Genomic DNA, 20,371 nt, shown 5'->3' on the forward strand with positions numbered 1-20,371 from the left:
AAATAAAATTTAAAATTTAAAAAAAATATGTGCAGATTATAATAACCATACAACAGTTGATTATCTTCATGGTGTTGCATACAATTTTTAATTGCAAATATAAAAACTATGTATCTTAATATTATTGACATCCACAAACATGAAAAAATACTTAACATTGTATTTTATTTTTTATGTATTATTAATTATTTATTTTTACTTAATATTATGTGAACATACGAACAATTTCCAGGCAAATATTAGACGCGCGAGCAACTGTCGCCCGAACTATTTTTGGCGAACAATTGACGCATATCCTATTAATATACCATTTTTAGTTAACAAAAAATTATTACTAATTCATATTTAAATTTGTACTGTATCAATTTTTATTATTCTTATTCAGAATAAATAGTCATTTAGCTAGAAAGAAATTATTAAAATTTTAAATTCTGAGCAAAGTAATGAATGTATTAATTTTACAATGATGTGTGTAAATGTTTTTTTTTTTTTTTTTTTTTTTTTAATAGAAAATCAGGTTTAATTGATACTTCAGATAAGTCAAAATTAAAAATTCCTAATATTTTTAAAAAAATTAAGGAAAAACAAGAATTTTCAAACAAAATCTATTTGATAAAATCGATTTTTTTTTTGGTGTTTCTTAACAAATACAAATGAATATAAGAATATAAAATATTGATAGTAAAATTTTTCACCAAATGCTTTTATTAGCTTTTCTACTTATTACAATAAAATTTTTAAAATATTTTAAAGCTTTTTATACGTTTTTACAATTTATAAAAATTTAAATTCTTTTAGTTTTTTAGTATTTTTTTTTTTTTTTTATAAATGTTCATAAAAAAATATTTGTGAGGTAAATACAGTTGAAAATTTAACACACGATTCATCATAAGTTGTTCATATATAAATTAAATAATATTGAACATATTTAATCATAATATTTATTTTAAGCATTTAAATGAATGTTTGAAGTTCAGATATTTATGACATTGAATTCGTAAAATAAATATTTCTTCTCAAAATATTTTGATATATTGTTTTAGTTTAAAAACAAATAACCATAAGTAGGTAATTGAAATTTTCATTAAATGTGATAATTTTGTATGTACGATAAAATTTTCAAAATATCACTTTTTTTTCTTGTAGATCTATACAAATACAGTAGACGCCGCTTATAAGACTCACTTTGGGACCAGCACAAAGTGAGTCTTATAACCGAATGAATCTTATAGGCGAAGTGGAAAAAAAAAATTAATTACGTATTTATAAATTTTATTTTACTACATATTTTGCTTTGATTTTAATACATTAACACATATTACATATTACATACTTTATTATTGAATAAATTTAATAATTCCGATAAAAAAAACTAAAATTATAATCGTTATAATTATCGTTACGATAAATGTGAACTTTTATCTGCGATAAAAATTATTATACGTTATAAGGTACCAACAGAAACTAGAAATAACCAACACGAATATTATTTCATTTTTCAAAACCAATTTATTTCTAAATTATAACCAAAAAAGTTTATTTTCTACTATTTATTTTACGAAATTTGAGTCTTATAACCGAAGTGTTGAGTCTTAAAACCGATTTTTTTTAATGTATTTGGATACGTCCGGACCGTTCCAGACGATTTTGAGTCTAATAAGCGACTGAACCTTATATCCGTAAGTCTTATAAGCGGTGTCTACTGTATTTTAAATACATAGGCATGTATACATTTGTCTTGTAAGCATTTAGTTCTTAAATTTTGATAATACTTGTCAAAATTACATAAATTGTTTTATAATAATAAGTACAAGTATGCTTATAAGTTCTTCATGTTAACATTAAAAAAATCTAAATACATGTATACATGTATTTTTTATAAAAATTAAATTTTAAATTTTAATATATGTCTACATATTATTTAAACAATGTTAATTATTTCATCATACATTATTCGTAGGGACTTAAAACTTTGATGTATGTTATAATTTTGACCATAAGCAATGGCATTTTTAAAATTTATGGTAAAATATTATTGATTTAAAATTTAGTAACAATAATAATATGATATGATAAAAATATGCTTTATCATAAATTCATAATACATAATTATTTATTTATAAATACGATGTTTTCGTCAAAATTAAATTAAATCGTTATACCGTAAACTAATAGTAAAATAAATTACTTTAATAGCAATGTCATTTTATTAATCAATTTAATATTATGAATTACATTTAATGATATAGGCTAACAGACCGTCTTCCTTAAAATTGTTTTTTTTATATAACTATCATTGGATTCAAATTCAACTCATTCATTAATATAATTGATTAATATATATAGTGATTCATTTGACATATAATATACAGCAGATTAGTACCTATCTACCTATTTAGTCACCTTTTTTTGTTTTGAAAATCACTATAGTATTATATATATACTTGGTGGCAATTTATTATATATTATTATCATTTAATGTCTATACGACTATACATAGTACATATCTAATTTACTAACTTTATAAAAGAATAAAAGATAGATGACATATTAATATCTAACTTGTTAGTTATTGGATAAGTGGCAACAGAAATACGTCTTTATAAACAGTTGAATGTTTAATAAATAAAACACATAAAGACAAACGTGCATTGTTTACAATTCAAAGAATAATGTCCCAATGTTTTATTTTAAGACTGTGGTAAAATTTTAAGTTTAGAGATTTACGATATTTGTAAACTGAACTAATGAAACACCTAATTAACAAGCTCATAAATATATTTGCATAATAATACAATAATAGTATATACCTATAATTGTAAGCTGCCACTCGGTGGTGTAGAGGTACCTAGATACATAATTTGTGTACAGTGAAAAAAAGCTTAGTGGAAAGTAAAACATAAACATAATACCTAGATATACTATTAACTTTATCAATATCAACTATATCGTAGTAGAAATCGAAAACAATTAATTGAAACTTAATTGTTGTAAGGTATAATAATAGGATGATTAACCAAGCATGATCATACCTCTATTTTTTCCTTTAATTATTAATTTATTTAAATTCTTGATATTTTCCATGCTATTAAGAGGTGTTCTATTTCCATCGGAAATGTAAACTAATGATTTTAAAATGAAAGCCCCTTTAATTTACAGTAAATTATTTCGCAAATAAATTTTAATCTACCTAATGCAAAATTTGAATGATCAGTTACTCAGTTATCAAAAATTTATACTACATATTTTCTCACTATTTATATACCTACTTATAATTATAGCCCTTAAAAATATTTATTTTTTTTTAAATGTATAAAATAAATATTATATAATATAGATATTGAATCTTATATTTATTATATTTTTACCACTCTGACAAATTTTAAATGTTGAAAGATTGATATTAATAATTAAAGTTTTCAAACCATCAAATTTCAATTCCATTTTTATGAATTTATATTATCTTTAGTACTAAAAGTTAAATAACTCAAAAAATTGTTGTTTTCTATAAAACGTTTTTAGAAAAATTATCCCCTAAAAAACTTTTAGTAAAAAGGGGGTTCTTACTTGAAATATACTATTTATATCTTTATATCTTTATATCTTTACGAAACACTTCTTAAGTAGAAAAGCAAATTTTAAGAACTTGAAAATAAGTATACTTCTTTAAAAATTCTGAAAATCAAATTTTAAATAACTACAACATTGAAGAAAAATGTAAGTGGACTTGCTTGGCGAATCATCCATCATCCATACATTATACATTTATATTTACTATACTTATACATAGATAAATACTTGTAACTAATTGACAGTAAGTAATGGTAACTATACTATAAGTTATTATTCCATTCCAAATCCTTCAGCATTTAGTATGGCCGTCACTAGTTTCTTTTTAAGTTGATCGTGATCCGAATATTGCGGCAACACTAATTGATTAAAACACGTATGTGCTTCGGGCAAGTAATCAGATCTATTGGGACCCCTAGTTATTTTGAAATTCATGTCTCCCATACCGCCAACTGGCACACGATCGCTTCCAGTGACGAACAGTAAGAATTTACGTTTTTGCTCGTTTGACAACGATTCGATAACATTCCAAAAGACGCTAAACATAAATGAAAAGCAATAAAATGTATAAATTGTTATAAACATAAAATTTTAATATCTGAGACTAAAAATCAATCATACATAATATATTTATAGTACCTATAGCAGAAAAGGTACTAGTTAGTAGTTACTTACCAAACAATGTTATCATCCGGTCGATATCCATCATATTCGGTGGCTTTTCGTAGTTCGTTCAAATCTAACGCATCTGTACCGCAGACTAACAATTCGACTTCTTCTGGTCTCAGCATCTGCACAATAATAATATAATTATTTTTCAAGATGGCTGACTATACATTTTACACCAAGTAAATAATAAAATTTTATAATAATATTGTATGGCTGGAGCACTTGCAATTAAAGCATTTGAAGCGCATACGCTGTGAAATCCAAAGTAAAATGCTCGGAACTGTTCGTAAATGGATAAATTCAATATCCAGTTCAGGTATAAGTTTACATATTCTTCACGACTTTCATTTGTAACTGGTATATTTTCTCCATTAGGTTTTAGTTTGTGGGTTTTTGGTGTCTTATGTTCCCCTAATGATACCTATTTTATAATTATAAACTTTTATTAATTATATAGGCATCTTACGTTTAATAATTTTTTATAGTTAATGCCTAATGGTATAATATACAAATTTATACTTTACATATCTAGATACCTATGATGTTAATACATGTATTTTAAGGTTTAATTACTTATAAATTTATACATAATATCTATACCAGATATATCTAATTATAAGGAGTAAGGACTACAATATAATTTTAAAATTCAATTTGAACATAATTTTCTTTGACTTTTAGTAAATATTTATTAATCAATAATAGTTCACTCATTATAAATGTTAAATCAATTAAACAATTAAAATAAATATCATATCTTACTAAATTATTCTTTTTTTTTATACATAAAATTTATTTATGAAAATTTATTTATTCCAAATTTATTTAATTGCTTTCTATATTTTATTGTTATAAAATAATGACTTTTCTTTAACATATCATTTTTGAACCAGTAAGTTGAGTGAGTTTATATCTCCTAATATTTTCTTTATTGCGTCAATATTATAATATAAATAAAGTACAGCAAATTTAGATTACTCGTACTTTATTTAATTGTCGAAACAAGATACCTAGGTACCTACCAGATAAGTAGTAAGTATTATAGGTTATATTGGTAATAATATAAGATATTTTATAGAAATAAAAAAATATTATAAAATTACTTACTTTGAATTATTTAAAACTAATGCAATTGTTTTACTTGAATCATACAATTTGGAATATTTAGAAGAATGAGTTTAATAATTGATAGCTATAAGTAAGTATAATACTTATTGACAAAATAATATTGTTTACCTGAAATGTAAGTCCCATGTCTTCTTGAACGTTTCCCTCGTATTCAAGAAGATGCCTTAAGCCACTGGCTACATCCTAAAATTAAACCTCGACAATTATAATATATGATAAATTAAATAATGTAGTTTTAAAATAGCACTAAGTAATTATTTAAAAAAACCAAATAGGTCACAGTGCGCTAGCTATAGTAGTATTATATCATAGTCACTAATCATTATTTTATACTAATCTATAAACTCTTTAACTAGATAAGTATAGGTATGCCAAAGATTAATTTATAGTTAAACAAAAATATTATTGTAAACATATTAATGTGCACTTTTGTTTGTATCTATGGTTAAACATTTTTAAATGTAGATAATAGAGAAGACCAGGATTTAGGACTTTGGACTTTTTTTTTGAGGAAGAGCATTTTGTTTTTAGTCAAAAAGTTTAAAGATGTAATGCAAAGTTCTTCATAAGTTTATCTTACAAAAATTTGAAATCATAAAATGCATATAAGCATACATTTTTTATAGACATTTGAAATTCAAATTTCGTCAAATTTGATATTTAAAGAAAAAATAGCGTTCATTTTTTTTACTAATTAATTTAAGTTGTTTTGTTATAATTCAAAAAATATTGCTTATTAATTTTAGGTACACTAAACATTTTCCTATTACTTATATTATTATTTTTTATGCATAGTTAAATTTTTGAAATGTTAAAATAAAATTAACCTATTTATATTACTATTATATTTATGGTATACTTATATCAATATTGATTTATAAATGTTTTTTTAAATTTAATTTATGTAATGCACCCAGACTCTTATAGTCTAATATATGTATAGCATAGCGGATTTTCAAGTTTCTTGATAATTATTTTGCTCAGTTCAATAGCTGAAGACATTTAAAATGTCAAGGAATTTTTTTTGTTAATTAAAACTATTACATTGAGCATTTGAGCTTCTCCTCACTGACCTCACTTATTGTTGATGGTAGAATTAAGAATTAAGAATTTAAGAGATTTCTTATAGAATTTTAAATAAGAATAAATGATAATATGGTTGATGATGAGAGAGAAGTGCATGGATATAGTGGTTACAATGGTTACATATATTTAGATACTAAACTGGCATGATCTCGTTCAGGTCGTCTAACGTGGGGTTTTCGACAACACCCACGTTATCATCGTTGGTAGTGGGTACAACTGGTGGCGATAAAAGTTTTCTGTAACAAATTCCTGGAAAACTCAAGTCCAGTATAATGGAATTATACACTGCTAGTCCCATCAGTACACCGATCAGGTTGTACTCGCGGAGGTTTGTGAGGTCCATTTGCCCGGTGCTGAACCAGTAACGTCGGGAATGTGAGTAATACACAAACATCCCGTATTCCGCATGAAATATTTCGCGGATAAGTAGTAAAAACCATTCTTTTGTTAGACCACCCATGTCTAATCCTGGTTCTCCAGCGAATGTAACTTTTAACTTTTTCTTTAAATCTTTTTGTTTGAAAGCAATCTGCAACATGTTTACCAATTTAAGTACTTACTTATAATAAGTTAATAATAATTAATTGTTGTATACATAGCTTTTTCTTTTTTATATATTATCCTGTAAGACTACAGGAGAAATTTTCTGTTGGCTGTCCCAGTTTTTAATTTCTATAATTATCACTAAATACTTTAAAATCCGAAAAACAATCTATTTACATATTTCTATAGCTGCCTTAATAATAAAAATAACTTTGAAAACAGTAACCAGATTTTTATGTACCTACTGTAAGACTAACTAAAATAAGGTAGTAAATATAATAGGTTGTTTTTTAAATTAAAAAGAATATATATATATATATATAATAGGTCAATGTCAATATATCGTATGATTTTGAAAAATACTTTAATGCCATAATTAATTTCAATGAAAAGTTGAACAAAATAATAATAAAAACGGAATTGCCATAAAATTGCTTTCAATTTTTATCCATTTCAAACTTCTATTTTTAAGTTTAAAATTAAAAATAAAATATAATAATTATTCAACCAAAAAATAAATAGGCGATTATATGATATTGTCCTTGATTATAGCTATTTTAAAAACATGATTATTATATTCACGTAAACAATAAATAATAAAATGCAATCACTTATATCAGTTATTTAATTCATTTAAGCAAAATAAAAAAATTAATCTTGCTATTAGCAGTTTTTTACCTTATTCATATTATTTTATTTTATGTGTATAGGTCAAATGTTTTTATATTTTTAAAAGTATTCAATACTAATCTTAACACGTTAATACTGATGTATTATAATTAATATCAAATAAAATTAAATGTTATATTTGTTTAAATGTTAATAAATGTCAATTATATATATCTACCCCTTCACTTTTTATAATGTGGTATATTTTGCATTTAGACTATAAAAACGATCTAATAGTTAATTATGATTAAAAAAAATATAAGATTATGATGAACTATTCGTTTCAACCCAAAACATGACATTATATGATCAATTTTTTTACAAGGAAGAAACATATTTTGGTTTTTTTTCCGAACTGATAGATCAACATAAAAATACGGATATACGTCGGAAATACAAATTTAAACAACCGAAACAAAATAAAAACGTAATATAAATAATAATTGCAGCGGTAGAAGTAAGTATAGTATAGGTCATCATTATATATTTAGCTTATAATTTTTAATTAAACAAATTCTTTATTTATTATAGAAGCTAAAATCTTAAATGATTACAAATTTGCATTCTTTTAACTGTTTACAAAAACATTTGAAAAACAAACAATAGTTGATAGAACATTAAAAATGATTTTGATTTCAATAAAGTGAATACGTAAAATATAAGTGAATATACGTTATAATTGTTATAAATAATGATTACATATAATACATATATATTATGTTAATATAATTAAATATAAGTACCAATAAAAACTTATATTTTATAGAGTTTATAAGGTTAAGCTATGATGGAAGCCAAAAGTATGTTTTCCCAAAATGACAAATTGAAATATTTAAAAAAAACAATAGAGATTGAAAATATTTTATCAAGATTTTTGAAAGATAATGTGGATTTTAAAATTTTAAAAATATTATTTTTTTACCTCATTTAATGAATCCTGTACCAAATGCGATCTTCTGACGTTTATGTTTAAAAAGAATATATCAATATTAGGTGTCTGTCTTCTTGCAACTTTAGATACTAATGACTTTCTAGCATTTAGAATCATTTGCTGTTCTGAATCTTTAGTAAGTATGATCCTCTTTGCAACAATGCTCAGAATAAATGGATATTGGCAATAAGAAAAACATTCATATGGTCTAAAACTTTGCCAATTGTAATAATCACGCATAAGATTTATGTGATCCAAAGCAGAGTTATACAATTCAGTAAAATGTAATAGTTCGGTTCCTAATTTATTGGCTGCATCTAAAATACATTTAAAGTAATTTTAAATATTTTCGTTTAATTAATTTAACATTACTATTATTATAAATATTTTATATGTCAGTAATTGTTTTAATAAATGCGTTTTAAACTTACTTATTAATGCTAAATTTTTCATTGCTGATGGTATCCACCAAAGTGTCTTTCCTAAAGGCGGTAAAGATTTATCATTTGGAGAAAATTGCCGTAAAGTTATAAATTGCATAATATATCTTATTAATGACCTTAATTTATCCAGTTCCAATCTTGAATATAAAATTTCAATATATTTGCTTAGATTAGTTGAATGCATGATACCAAAAAAAAAAAATTAGCTTGAAAATACTATATTTATTATTTAGGTTAAATCAAAATAAATATTACTTAATAAAATAAATGTACGATAATCTTATTTGGACACTAAAATTTTCATAAATTTTATTTAATTATTATGTATTTTTTTAAATTTTAGCTAGGTATATTATATTTGAAGATTCCAAGGTAAATTTTTAAATAAAAATATTTTAAATTAAATATGCACTGTGTAATATTAATAAAAACAAATTCAATATAGTTTTCTTGTTTTAGTTAAAATGTAAAAATAGCAGTCGTAAATGATATACTGTATTTATATTGGTATCTATATAAACATAATTATTAAGGTTATTTAAAAATATGTACAGCAAGTAAATAGAATCATTGATAATTGAAGCAACATATTGTATTTATTATTTTAAGGACCACTATAATTTTATTTCATTTATCCATTTTATATTATTAAATACCTAAACACCAATATTGTATACTCCAATGTAATTTCTTCACTATTGTATTGCATAATATTGCTGACAACGCATTTGACCGAATGCCTACTTATATCCCAACGTGGACTATTAATATTATCATTCATTTCTGATCCAGTCTAACATTCGACATACCATTAAACAATAAATTAACTGAAAGTGTCATCATGAATTTTTTATTGTGTTTTTCTTTAGTTTGTGCCGTGGCAATTGCCAAACCAATGGATGAAGACAAAAAATCAGAACAACTGCCTACATCGCTTAGCACCAAAAACGAGACTGTATCGAACTACAGAGTAGAAAGTCATGATAAAATATCTCCGATAGTTCAGGTTTTTTCCGAATCAAACGAGAATAATGAATCAAAATCCGATGAATTAAAAATCACAGATGATAATCAACCAAAGTAATTATTATTTAAATTAGTTATAGTTATAAACTTACAACTTATATTTTTTAGCCGGCGCCCGGTAAGAATATGTTGTAATATTATATTATATATCCATTAAACTTTTTAAATTATAAATTTTGAAGTACAATCAATATGCTGAAATTTATTAAGTAACTATAGCTTTATAATTTTACTTATAGTAATTATTATATTTATAGTTATTTCATTGATTCCTAACTTAATTTTGACTCTAAAGTAATGTCAAAGAGTTAATTAAGACAGGTAGACCAAAGAGAACAATGAATGTTGACCACGCCAAAAACGTAAAAAAACATTAGAAAAGCCTGGGTCCAAAATATCCGTATAAATAATTTGAAGGGGGGGGGATCACTTCAAGAATTTATGAAAAAGTCTTATAGGTACTACCTATATTATTTTCGTGTTTTTGTATCTATCAAAATATTTTTTTAATTAACAATAAAGATTAAATCCATTATTTTTAATTGTAATTATTAATGATTTAATTTCTGCTGAGAGTTCTATTAATAATAAAATATTTACAGATTTCTATAAGAAATCCGTATCTAATCGAGATTGATTAAAAAGTGCAATTCGTGCTTTGCTTGTTATCACTATTATTCTTACAAAACTAAAAACTTAATTTGCTTTAACTTGGTCAATTTTCACTCAATTTTAATATTTTTATTAAATTAGGTACTTTAAAAATATTATCAAAAAATTTTTAAAAATTTATGAAATTAAGTAGGTACATATAATTTTTTTTGAAATTTTTGAATTTTTAAAAAGAGAATTTTCTTACTAATTAATATAAAAACTTATTTAAATATAGTGATTTACCACTCAGATACTAAGGGTGATACGGGACTTTTGGGACAGACTGTATATTATATTTCTTCGTTTAAATTTTAATTATTAATAATAATATTAATAATGAATAAGTACATATATTATTTAGTTTTAAAATAGATTACTAGTTATAATATATTTTGATATAGAAGTTTGAAATATTAGTATTTATAATATATATACACACATACACATAGTATTATGTATAATGAATTAATGAATTATAATGTATTTAACTAAAATAAGATATTTGTATCTTAATTTATAGGTATTATGTATCTAGTTAATATAATATTGCAATAATAATATTTTTATTTTTTATTTTGATTAAATGCGAGTCAGTAAACAATTTGATTTAAATACCTATGTATAAACTATTGTTGTATTGTTGATACTAAAATGTTGTTTTAATAAATAAAATACTGAACAGTAAAATCACGGTTGTCAATAAAGATTAATCGTGAACAACATTTTCATATTTAAAAAATATATATACTTATTTAAAAAATTATGTTTTATAAAAATGCTTTATTTTATTTATGAATTCAAAAAAATATGATTTATTTTAATTTAATTTTAAAACTAAAGAATTTTAATTCAAACAACAGGACCTTGGAAATGCGACTATAATAAGTTATATATTAATCTTTTATTCACATTATAAAAACATGAAATTATTTTTATGAATTTTCTAATTATGTTAATTAAATAATCTAAAACCGGGTTCAGTCAGTATTTTTGCCCTTTAATAACAAACTGTTGTAATAAATTAGAGTTTTCTACTATATGTGGTTTGAGTTTGGGTGAAGTGACAATGGATGATGAACGAATGGATTGAGAAATTAAATTATGTTAAGTTTAAAAAAAGTTTACTAAAAAATATATTCAGTAGTAAAAAACAATTTTTTTTAAATGCAATTTTAAACACAAATTATTATTTATTAATATCTACTTATATAGTTATATATGTTGTAGGCATATGGTAAAATCAGGAATTTTATTAAATGCCTAGGCATGTAGTCAAAGAATTTAATGTTTATGCAATTTCACTATCTGCCTAGACATTTAGTTAAATGCCTAGTCATTTAACTAAATGCCGATTTCATGCCAGGCAAATAATAAAAATAACATTTTGTATTGTTTTAAAAATTTAAATATATTTTCTTTCAGTTATTTATTGCTATTTTATAAATAAAAAAAGGTATGTATTATTTATTGATATGAAAAACACGAAGGTATATGAAATAATATGTTTAATTTCGTGTTCATTATTATTTCGTATTGTTTTAAAAGTGAAATCATAAATTTATACAAGTAATAACTAATTAGATGTGATAGACGTAAATGATAGTACGAATATATTGTATAGCCTATAGTCAGTATAGTACGAGTAGTGAGTACTATATATTCTTATTAAATAAAAATAAAAGTTCCATTGGTTTTTACCTTGGAAAATTAACGTAGGTACTAGGTTCTATGAGAACCTTATCTATATTGAGTACCGTGAGATAAATTATAATCTTATTGATTATAACGACATACATAATATGACGTTACGGAAAAAGATACAGAACATGCGATTGAATTGTACAATAATTTAGTTTAATACGTGTATTACGTTTACGTAAATCGTATGTAGTGTGACAACAAGTAATAGGTAACAAAAACTTGTAGTTGTTATAATATAACTTTTTTATTTATTTTTTATGATTTCATTTTTAAAACAATAGTAAAAGTGGACACGAAATTAAACATATTATTTCACATAGTTATTATTTTATTTTCTACGTTTTTTACATATCAATAAATAATACATACCTTTTTTTTATATAAAATAGCAATAAATAACTGATATAAAATATATTTAAATTTTTAAAATAATACAAAATGTTTTTTTATTATTTTCCTGGCATGAAATAGGCATTTAGTTGAATGACTAGGCAGATAGTGAAATTGCATAAACATTAAATTCTTTGACTACATGCCTAGGCATTTAATAAAATGCCTGATTTTACCATATGCCTACGACATATACATTATCTATAATACACTTTTTCATGGTCAATATTATGTAATAATATATATAATATTATGTGTTTAAACATTCTATTTTTTTTTTTTTAGTTACCTAATTATTTATTATTTTTCAGACTTGCATATGATTCTACTATCAATCAGGTTAATCCATCTACGTACCCATCTCAATTAACTAGCATTCATAACACTGATTTAAGTTATCCAATAAACACGGAAAATGAACAATACAGATCAGTTGCTTCCGAGTATCCTTCAGTAGCTTATAAGTCATACGGATCAAGCTCAGAATCGTATAGTCCGTTAGGATCACCGGGATTAGTTTCTTCTTCATACCCGTTAACGTCATATGGGTTAAGACCTGAATCATATGGACATTCAGGGTCAAATGGATTATCAGGATCATATTATGGATTGTCCGAATCATATGGGCCATCAGAATCATGTGGTTCTTCACTACCCTCAGTTATGCCAACATCTTATTTTAATCCTATTCCTTGTCAAGGTGGCATTGCCCAACAAATAATTCATAAGCCCGTTGTTACAGAATTACAAGAAGTTATTCACAAACCAATAATTACAGAAGTACAAGAAATTGTGAACAAGCCTGTTATCTCGGAAGTCCAACAAGTCATACATAAACCACTTTTCACTGAACATATTGGTCTCGGTCCATCTTACCATGGATATCAAAAACATGTTATCAACCAACCTATTTACCATAAGCCCACTAAACATTTTGTTCGTCAACCAGTGTCTCATACAGCAACTATTCACTTAGCTGATAAATATGAACAACATGTCAGTAACGGTCACAGTATTTGTGAACAAGAGACTGGTTCTCCATACGGTTTTACAGGATCATCGTATCCTATTACATACGGGCCAGGAATCAACGTTGCACAAGCAAGTGGACAATATAAATCAGCTGCGTCCAGGCCTAGTGTTGCACCTTATGATACAGGTATATCTACATCGGATTCTTCGAGTTACTCTTTATTACGTGGTTCAACTCCATACCGTTACCCTTTAATATCTTCTGTTCAAGATTCAAACAGATACGCCACTTCTGGTCCAATTGGTTACTCTGATCCAACTTCTTCATTTAGCTATTCATCATTGCCGTCATATAACGAATTAGGTTCAATAAGTAATGGAAAACCTTATAGACAACAGATTGCTACTTTCAATACTGGTAAAAATGGACCATACAGAAGTTCTGAAGAAAGTTCACAACTTAAAGCTGCAGAACAGATTATGTACGATAAGTTCGTGCCATATACACAACAATTAGATGGTAACCAACAATATTATGATAACCAGTTTCAACAAAAATTCTCAGGATTTCGACAACAAAGGGGGAGGAGCAATGAAGACCAAAAACAAATTAAAATGGATGTAGATGCTATAGCTAAGCAAATTGAGAAGAATCCTGAAATGAGAAAACAATTAATAAAAATAATTACAGAAAGCATTTACGTTAGTGACCAAATGACACAACCCAATAAGAAACAAAAAGATACAAAAACTCAATCATTGCCACTAATATAACATTATATAGCTAATGTATAAATAACTTTTAAAAAATTAATAAATTGACCTCATTTTAATTATATTTTTTAGTATCAAGATTAAGATTTAATTTCAATTTTATGTGTGTATTGAGAATTTGATACTTACATCCTGAACCAATGTACTAATAGTTGATGATCATCTTTGCTTAGTTGAGCAATATAATTTAATAAATGTGCAAATATTGGAGCACTTGATTGAGTTCCAAAAACTGGACATTGTAGTAACACAAACAAAGCTCTGACTTCATCTTTCTCATAAAGACTGAACAAAATATAGGTATATATTTATTTAATGTTTGAGTAAATAAAAATTAAAAAATGTATATCATCATAAATAATATATTATAAATAAATAAGAATTATTGGAGAAACTAGAAAAGTATTATTAGTGAAGTTAGAGATAAGATAGGGTTAAGTGACCCCAAATATAAAATTAGCTTCCGTTCTTTCAAGTTAATTCTATTTTTTTTAATATTAAGTATATTTTATTCTTGTTAATACTTAATAACTTAATAATAAAATATTGAGCCGGGCTCCTCCAATTTATCAAGCTCCGCTTTTGATAGAAATGCATGTATATTGATTTAATTCTAAGAATTATTATTTTTTAAATTTATTACACAACTTATATTTTACTAAAATAGAAATTATATTCATAAAAATTATGGTCATTTAATCCATGAAAAGCGTTTTTATTATCTAAAAATACTAATGAAGTAATGAATAATGATTTTATATGTGATACTATATTGTACCTAAAATATATTAATGCAATTAATATATTTTAGGTATGTAAATTCTCACTTTTTATTATTCTCAAGTAGTGCATTTATTATTGACTTTAAAACGGTTTTGTGTATTCCACTAGACTGTAATAATTAAACAATTTACAATTACTAGAAATATATTTATATTTAAATGTTTTAATAAGCTATTATACCAAATCTTTGAGGGCATCATTTATAGCATAGACAAATTCTAAATGAATATCAGGATCATCTAATTTAGCTCCAGATTGATTTGGATTAATCTAAAAATTTTATTTAATATGTACAGTTAGAAAAAATAATTTTATTTTATTAATAATAATATAAATAACAATACTACCTTGAAAAGTGCACAAATCTCACTAAATGAATCAAACAACCTCATATAAAAACGTTGAACAGTCATAAAATTTTCATTTTTATGAGCTTTTCGTATTTCTTGTCTAAAATAGTAAGTAAGAAGCTTTTCATTTATATTTTAAACTAGAGTTAATCTACCAACAAATTGGAAGGCATTAAAAAAACTCACAAAAATTCTTCTCTTGTTTCGTGTCTAGTTGGATATTGAGGTTTAGATTCTATTTGAAGATTTTTTTGAACTTTTCTACATCCCTGATCAGTTTGATTTTCATTATTAATAGAGGGTATGTTTGTTCTATTATATGTTAGAAAGTGGTTCGAATTACCCTGAAAATATAATTAGTAGTAGTTTATAATTCTGATATAATACAATAAGCATAGATTAAATTTACAATTAATCAATTAAACTATGTTACAAAAATTAAGAGCTTAAGAGCTTATTAAAAAATATACAGTGTCAATGTTTTAAAATCAAACTCATAAACTATTTTAAAAAGTATTTAAGTTTTTAAAATACTTTTTTAATTAATTTATCGTCATTTTATACATGTGTGACTATATACAACATTTTGGAAAAAGTTATTACTTTGGTTTTTTTAAGATTTTTAAATAAAAATTTGAATTAAATTTTATACACGATTATCAGACTTATTAGATTTGCATTAAAATATTTATAAGAACTTACGATTGGAGGTAGTCTAGAATATCCGGATATTGTAGGTTCACTGCATGATCGTTGACTTCTAGTTAATATCGGGCTATCTTCGTGACCGCAAAAAGGGCATGGGCTAAGGCGATCCCCCCAATGATCTGTTTCTTCACAAGGTTCTATCTAAAAATTATATTTTAATTTTTAGAACAACTACCTACTAATAATTATTTTGTGAACTCCAATTATTTATATAAATTATAACCTATCAAATCAATAGTGGTAGGTTTAAGGGGGTCTAATTTTACTCTACTTGATAGTTGAAGTACCACCGTTTCGCTTATTTACCTTTATTTATCAAGTACAATGATAAATGTCAAAAATGTAATACGTTAAGACACACATAAAAATTTGAATGAAAATCTAGCATCTTATTTTATAATTCAACTCAAAAATTAAAAGTATTTAATGAAGAATTTAATGTTATTTAACTTGGTGGTCATCAAGCTTGAACAAATAATAGAATAAACAAAAATAGTAAGCTTAAAAATGGTTAAAATTAATCATTTTTAAGCCAATTTATTTAAGAATTAAAATCTATATTGGATGATAAGTTTTATAATATTATTTGGGCTGCTCCCAGTTAAAAATAATTTGTTTAACTTGATTTTTTTAAGTGGTGCAATGTTCTATACTTAAAGATTTATACTTATCCCCAAGTTATATTATTATACATTTATACGTTAATATAAAAGTATAAAATACATAATAGAGAATTATAAACAATCAACACCTATCATAAAAAAATCCCTAGATCCACATCTGAATCAAATATCAATTAATTGTAATTAGGAATATTTGGTGCAGCTTATTCAATAGCAATGTGATAAAATGTATTATACAACTCTATAAAGTAATAAAATATATTTACTTACGTTTTTTGAATGCAAATGATCTCTTATTGGAGATCTACTAACGCAAGGCACTACGGCAAAGGTCAACGTCCTATTGAGAAAAGACTTTCTTACTTTTTCCCAAAGCCAAGTCATCCGAAATCATTTATAATATCGTTAAGCACGGTTCTATTTTGAACAATCTATATAATAACGAGACAATTTTGAATGACCCCTTTTATTACGAGCGCTATACCTACTATACATGTTTTACATACATGTGTCATGACAACCGTACTTACAAGGTAACACATACAAGGTCCGTGTTTTAAAAATATTTGACACATTGAGTATATATATATGTATACAGGCATACATTATTAATACTATACCCATATAACTCGTATAGATAGATTCGAAAACTTAGTTCAAGGACTAAATATTGATTTTAAATTGTTAATTTAAGCCTTTTAACATAAACATTTCATTTGGAAATATTTTGTAAATGCGTAGAATTAATATATTTTAAAAACCATATTATATATTTTTTTGTAATAGTCCAAAATATGTCATATCTATATAAACAAGTGCAGATATACATATACTTATAAATTGTAGTAATTTGTAATGGGGTATTGTCTATGTATTTTTTTTTATGCTTCACTACATTAGATAATAAGTTTATTGACATAAAAATTCATTTCAATATAAGACTGTATTTAAAAAATACTTGAACTAATTTTAAACTACTCAATAGATACTTGATTTTTGATATTTTTTAAAGTTATTTTTCTCATGAGTCTAAAAATTTGAGAATACAATATAGAACTCCTCTTGAATTTTTTTTCAAAAATTTTAAAATATTAAAAATACAGTCATCGGTCACAATATATTTTTATAAGTATTTTATTAAAAAAATCGACAGAATTACAAACATTTTCAAATTATTTTGTATCTACCTGGTAAAATACATTAATATAGTACAACTGTCATTATAGTAGATATTTACATTATTAACTTATGTTGAAGGAGGTACTTAATATACTTTATTATATACTATAATTTTTTAATTCTTTCAAAATTATATGGGCACATATTTTCAATAAAAAATTGAACATTTCGTATGACGATGAACTATAGTCTGCGTATTATCATATTATATGGTTTTGTACAGCGACTAACGGTAATATTTTTTTTTTAAATATTATTACAAGCACCCAAAATAATATCTAAATTAGTTGCACGAACAATTTATATGATATTTAAGACCAATAAAATAAATGGTAACATCCATATATAAACAAACGGGGTTATCCGTCACGGCTTTGCCCGCGAAATTTTAATAAGTACCTACTATCTATATAATAAAAATTAATAATTTATAACTACAATTTAATCATAAAACTTCTCTGTAAAATAAATTTGATGTTATTATTATCAATTAACACCAAAATGCAATTGAGAAATTAATCTACGCGCTTGTGATTATATTATATAGATACTTCGGTAATATTATTTATACATAATATCTAATTTATATACTGTATTTAATTATCGATGCTAATATATTTGCCTCTATGGCAGTTATATACAATCTATGGCAAATATATTTGCATCTATGGCTAATTTATCCACTATTTCCCATAGAGTGAATAAATTAGCTATAGAATCAATTATATTTTCCATAGAGTGTACATATAAGCCATAGAGGCAAATTAGTTAGATATATGTTAGTATATATTATATTTATATTATATAGTTCAGATATATTTCATTTTATGACTTAGACAATTAATGATCTATCACAATATTATTTATATTTATAACTTTCCAAAAAACGTCTAACAAAATTTTTGGATAGGTTTAATTGAATTTTGTTAAATAAATGCCACTAAATTCATAATTGTCCGCTCAACTTATATTTTAAATTTTGGTCATCAAATGATGTGAAGCACCGTTTACAATAATATACCGAATGAGCGTGTAAAGTAGTTTGTGAGTGGATAAGACATGACAATTTTGAAATATAAACAAAGTGTCTTTTTTCACCATCAGTAATTAAAAATAATTAAAATTATATCGTAATGCTCGGCTTTTTCGATTTTTAATGGAAGTATATGGTAATTAGAATGGTTTGAAGAAGGTTGTGAAGTTTTCTTAATTCCGTAGATATATACAGAGATAAATGGGTTATTTTTTTCGAAATTTTTAACCTCAAATTACGGTAATGGGAATGTTGGCCAGGAAAAATTATATTTACATTCATGTCGGTAATGATTTTTACAATTTTACCCACGCAATGTTTATTCGACCCGGTTACATGCATTGCCAGAATAATCCATTTAAAACAATAATTAATCGTTGCCCACTTATTATTTATTGGAGGAAGAAGCTGAGTACAAGATGAGTCAGCTAAAGCGTTAAACCTAGCTGTAAAATAATTATTTTGCTCGTTGAAATGTCGGGGATTATTATTTTTATTATTTATCTGATTAATATTGCTATTGAAACTATTAGTTTTTGTTATTCGTATCGTCGTCGTTATGCGTATCAAAGTTTGTTATGAATAGTTATATGTTTGAAACCTGCTTATGGGAGGTGTATTTATATTGTGGTAATAACAGTTCATTAATAATTTCTAATGCAATCCACTACCCTTCGTTACATAAGCTTCTTCCTCATTAAGTAATGTCGTGAAAGCCTACTCTATTAATAAAATAAATAATAGTTAATAAGCAAATTCCCAAAAATGATTATACAATACATACACTACAATTTGAAAATTGTTTTATCTTTAGTACGATTTAGTCAAAATCCATTCATTATAATAATTAATAAATATATATGCACAATATGGCAGCGGCCAGGTATAACGATATTTTAATAATATTTTAATATTAATGTCAATGATCGATTAGTCAACTTGTATATTATATGCGATTGAAATATATTCAATTTTTACATACTAAAAGTAAACCTCTAACTAAGCCTAAAAATTCGAAGTTAGTGGTGAACTATTGGTAGGTTTGGTAGTGTCGATTACTGGAACATCTAAACCCAGTTACCCTAGTCACCTAAATATAACTTATTTTTTAAAAACGGTTCAATATGTTGATATTAATA

General features: G+C 24.6%; 2 protein-coding genes across 2 annotated transcripts; one reads left to right on the forward strand and one right to left on the reverse strand.

The window, feature by feature from the left end:
- Positions 1 to 3,542: 3,542 nt before the first annotated feature.
- On the reverse strand, positions 3,543 to 17,441 carry LOC112604382 (probable E3 ubiquitin-protein ligase HECTD2). Its single transcript, XM_025353402.1, has 14 exons — positions 17,291 to 17,441; positions 16,392 to 16,538; positions 15,876 to 16,033; positions 15,687 to 15,789; positions 15,520 to 15,609; positions 15,384 to 15,448; positions 14,686 to 14,841; positions 9,028 to 9,176; positions 8,588 to 8,913; positions 6,593 to 6,982; positions 5,476 to 5,550; positions 4,466 to 4,660; positions 4,246 to 4,361; positions 3,543 to 4,108 (listed from the first exon to the last, which is right to left on the reverse strand). The coding sequence occupies exons 1-14, from the start codon at positions 17,402 to 17,404 to the stop codon at positions 3,844 to 3,846; spliced, it is 2,349 nt and encodes a 782-aa protein (XP_025209187.1). The 5' UTR covers positions 17,405 to 17,441; the 3' UTR covers positions 3,543 to 3,843.
- On the forward strand, positions 9,856 to 14,592 carry LOC112604383. Its single transcript, XM_025353403.1, has 2 exons — positions 9,856 to 10,119; positions 13,122 to 14,592. The coding sequence occupies exons 1-2, from the start codon at positions 9,881 to 9,883 to the stop codon at positions 14,554 to 14,556; spliced, it is 1,674 nt and encodes a 557-aa protein (XP_025209188.1). The 5' UTR covers positions 9,856 to 9,880; the 3' UTR covers positions 14,557 to 14,592.
- Positions 17,442 to 20,371: the final 2,930 nt, after the last annotated feature.

Source organism: Melanaphis sacchari, unplaced genomic scaffold (assembly GCF_002803265.2).
Source record: "Melanaphis sacchari strain LSU unplaced genomic scaffold, SCAv2.0 Contig11_pilon_pilon, whole genome shotgun sequence".
Lineage (NCBI taxonomy): Eukaryota > Metazoa > Arthropoda > Insecta > Hemiptera > Aphididae > Melanaphis > Melanaphis sacchari.

Bases quoted from the DNA above. Each gene is read 5' to 3' on its own strand.
- LOC112604383 (XM_025353403.1), top strand. From the start codon at position 9,881: ATGAATTTTTTATTGTGTTTTTCTTTAGTTTGTGCCGTGGCAATTGCC. The intron at 10,120-13,121 runs GTAATTATTATT...ATTATTTTTCAG, and splicing joins ACAGATGATAATCAACCAAA to ACTTGCATATGATTCTACTA.
- LOC112604382 (XM_025353402.1), bottom strand. From the start codon at position 17,404: ATGACTTGGCTTTGGGAAAAAGTAAGAAAGTCTTTTCTCAATAGGACG. The intron at 5,551-6,592 runs GTTTAGTATCTA...GTTTAATTTTAG, and splicing joins ACCTGAACGAGATCATGCCA to GATGTAGCCAGTGGCTTAAG. The intron at 4,362-4,465 runs GCAAGTGCTCCA...ATTATTGTGCAG, and splicing joins GCGCTTCAAATGCTTTAATT to ATGCTGAGACCAGAAGAAGT.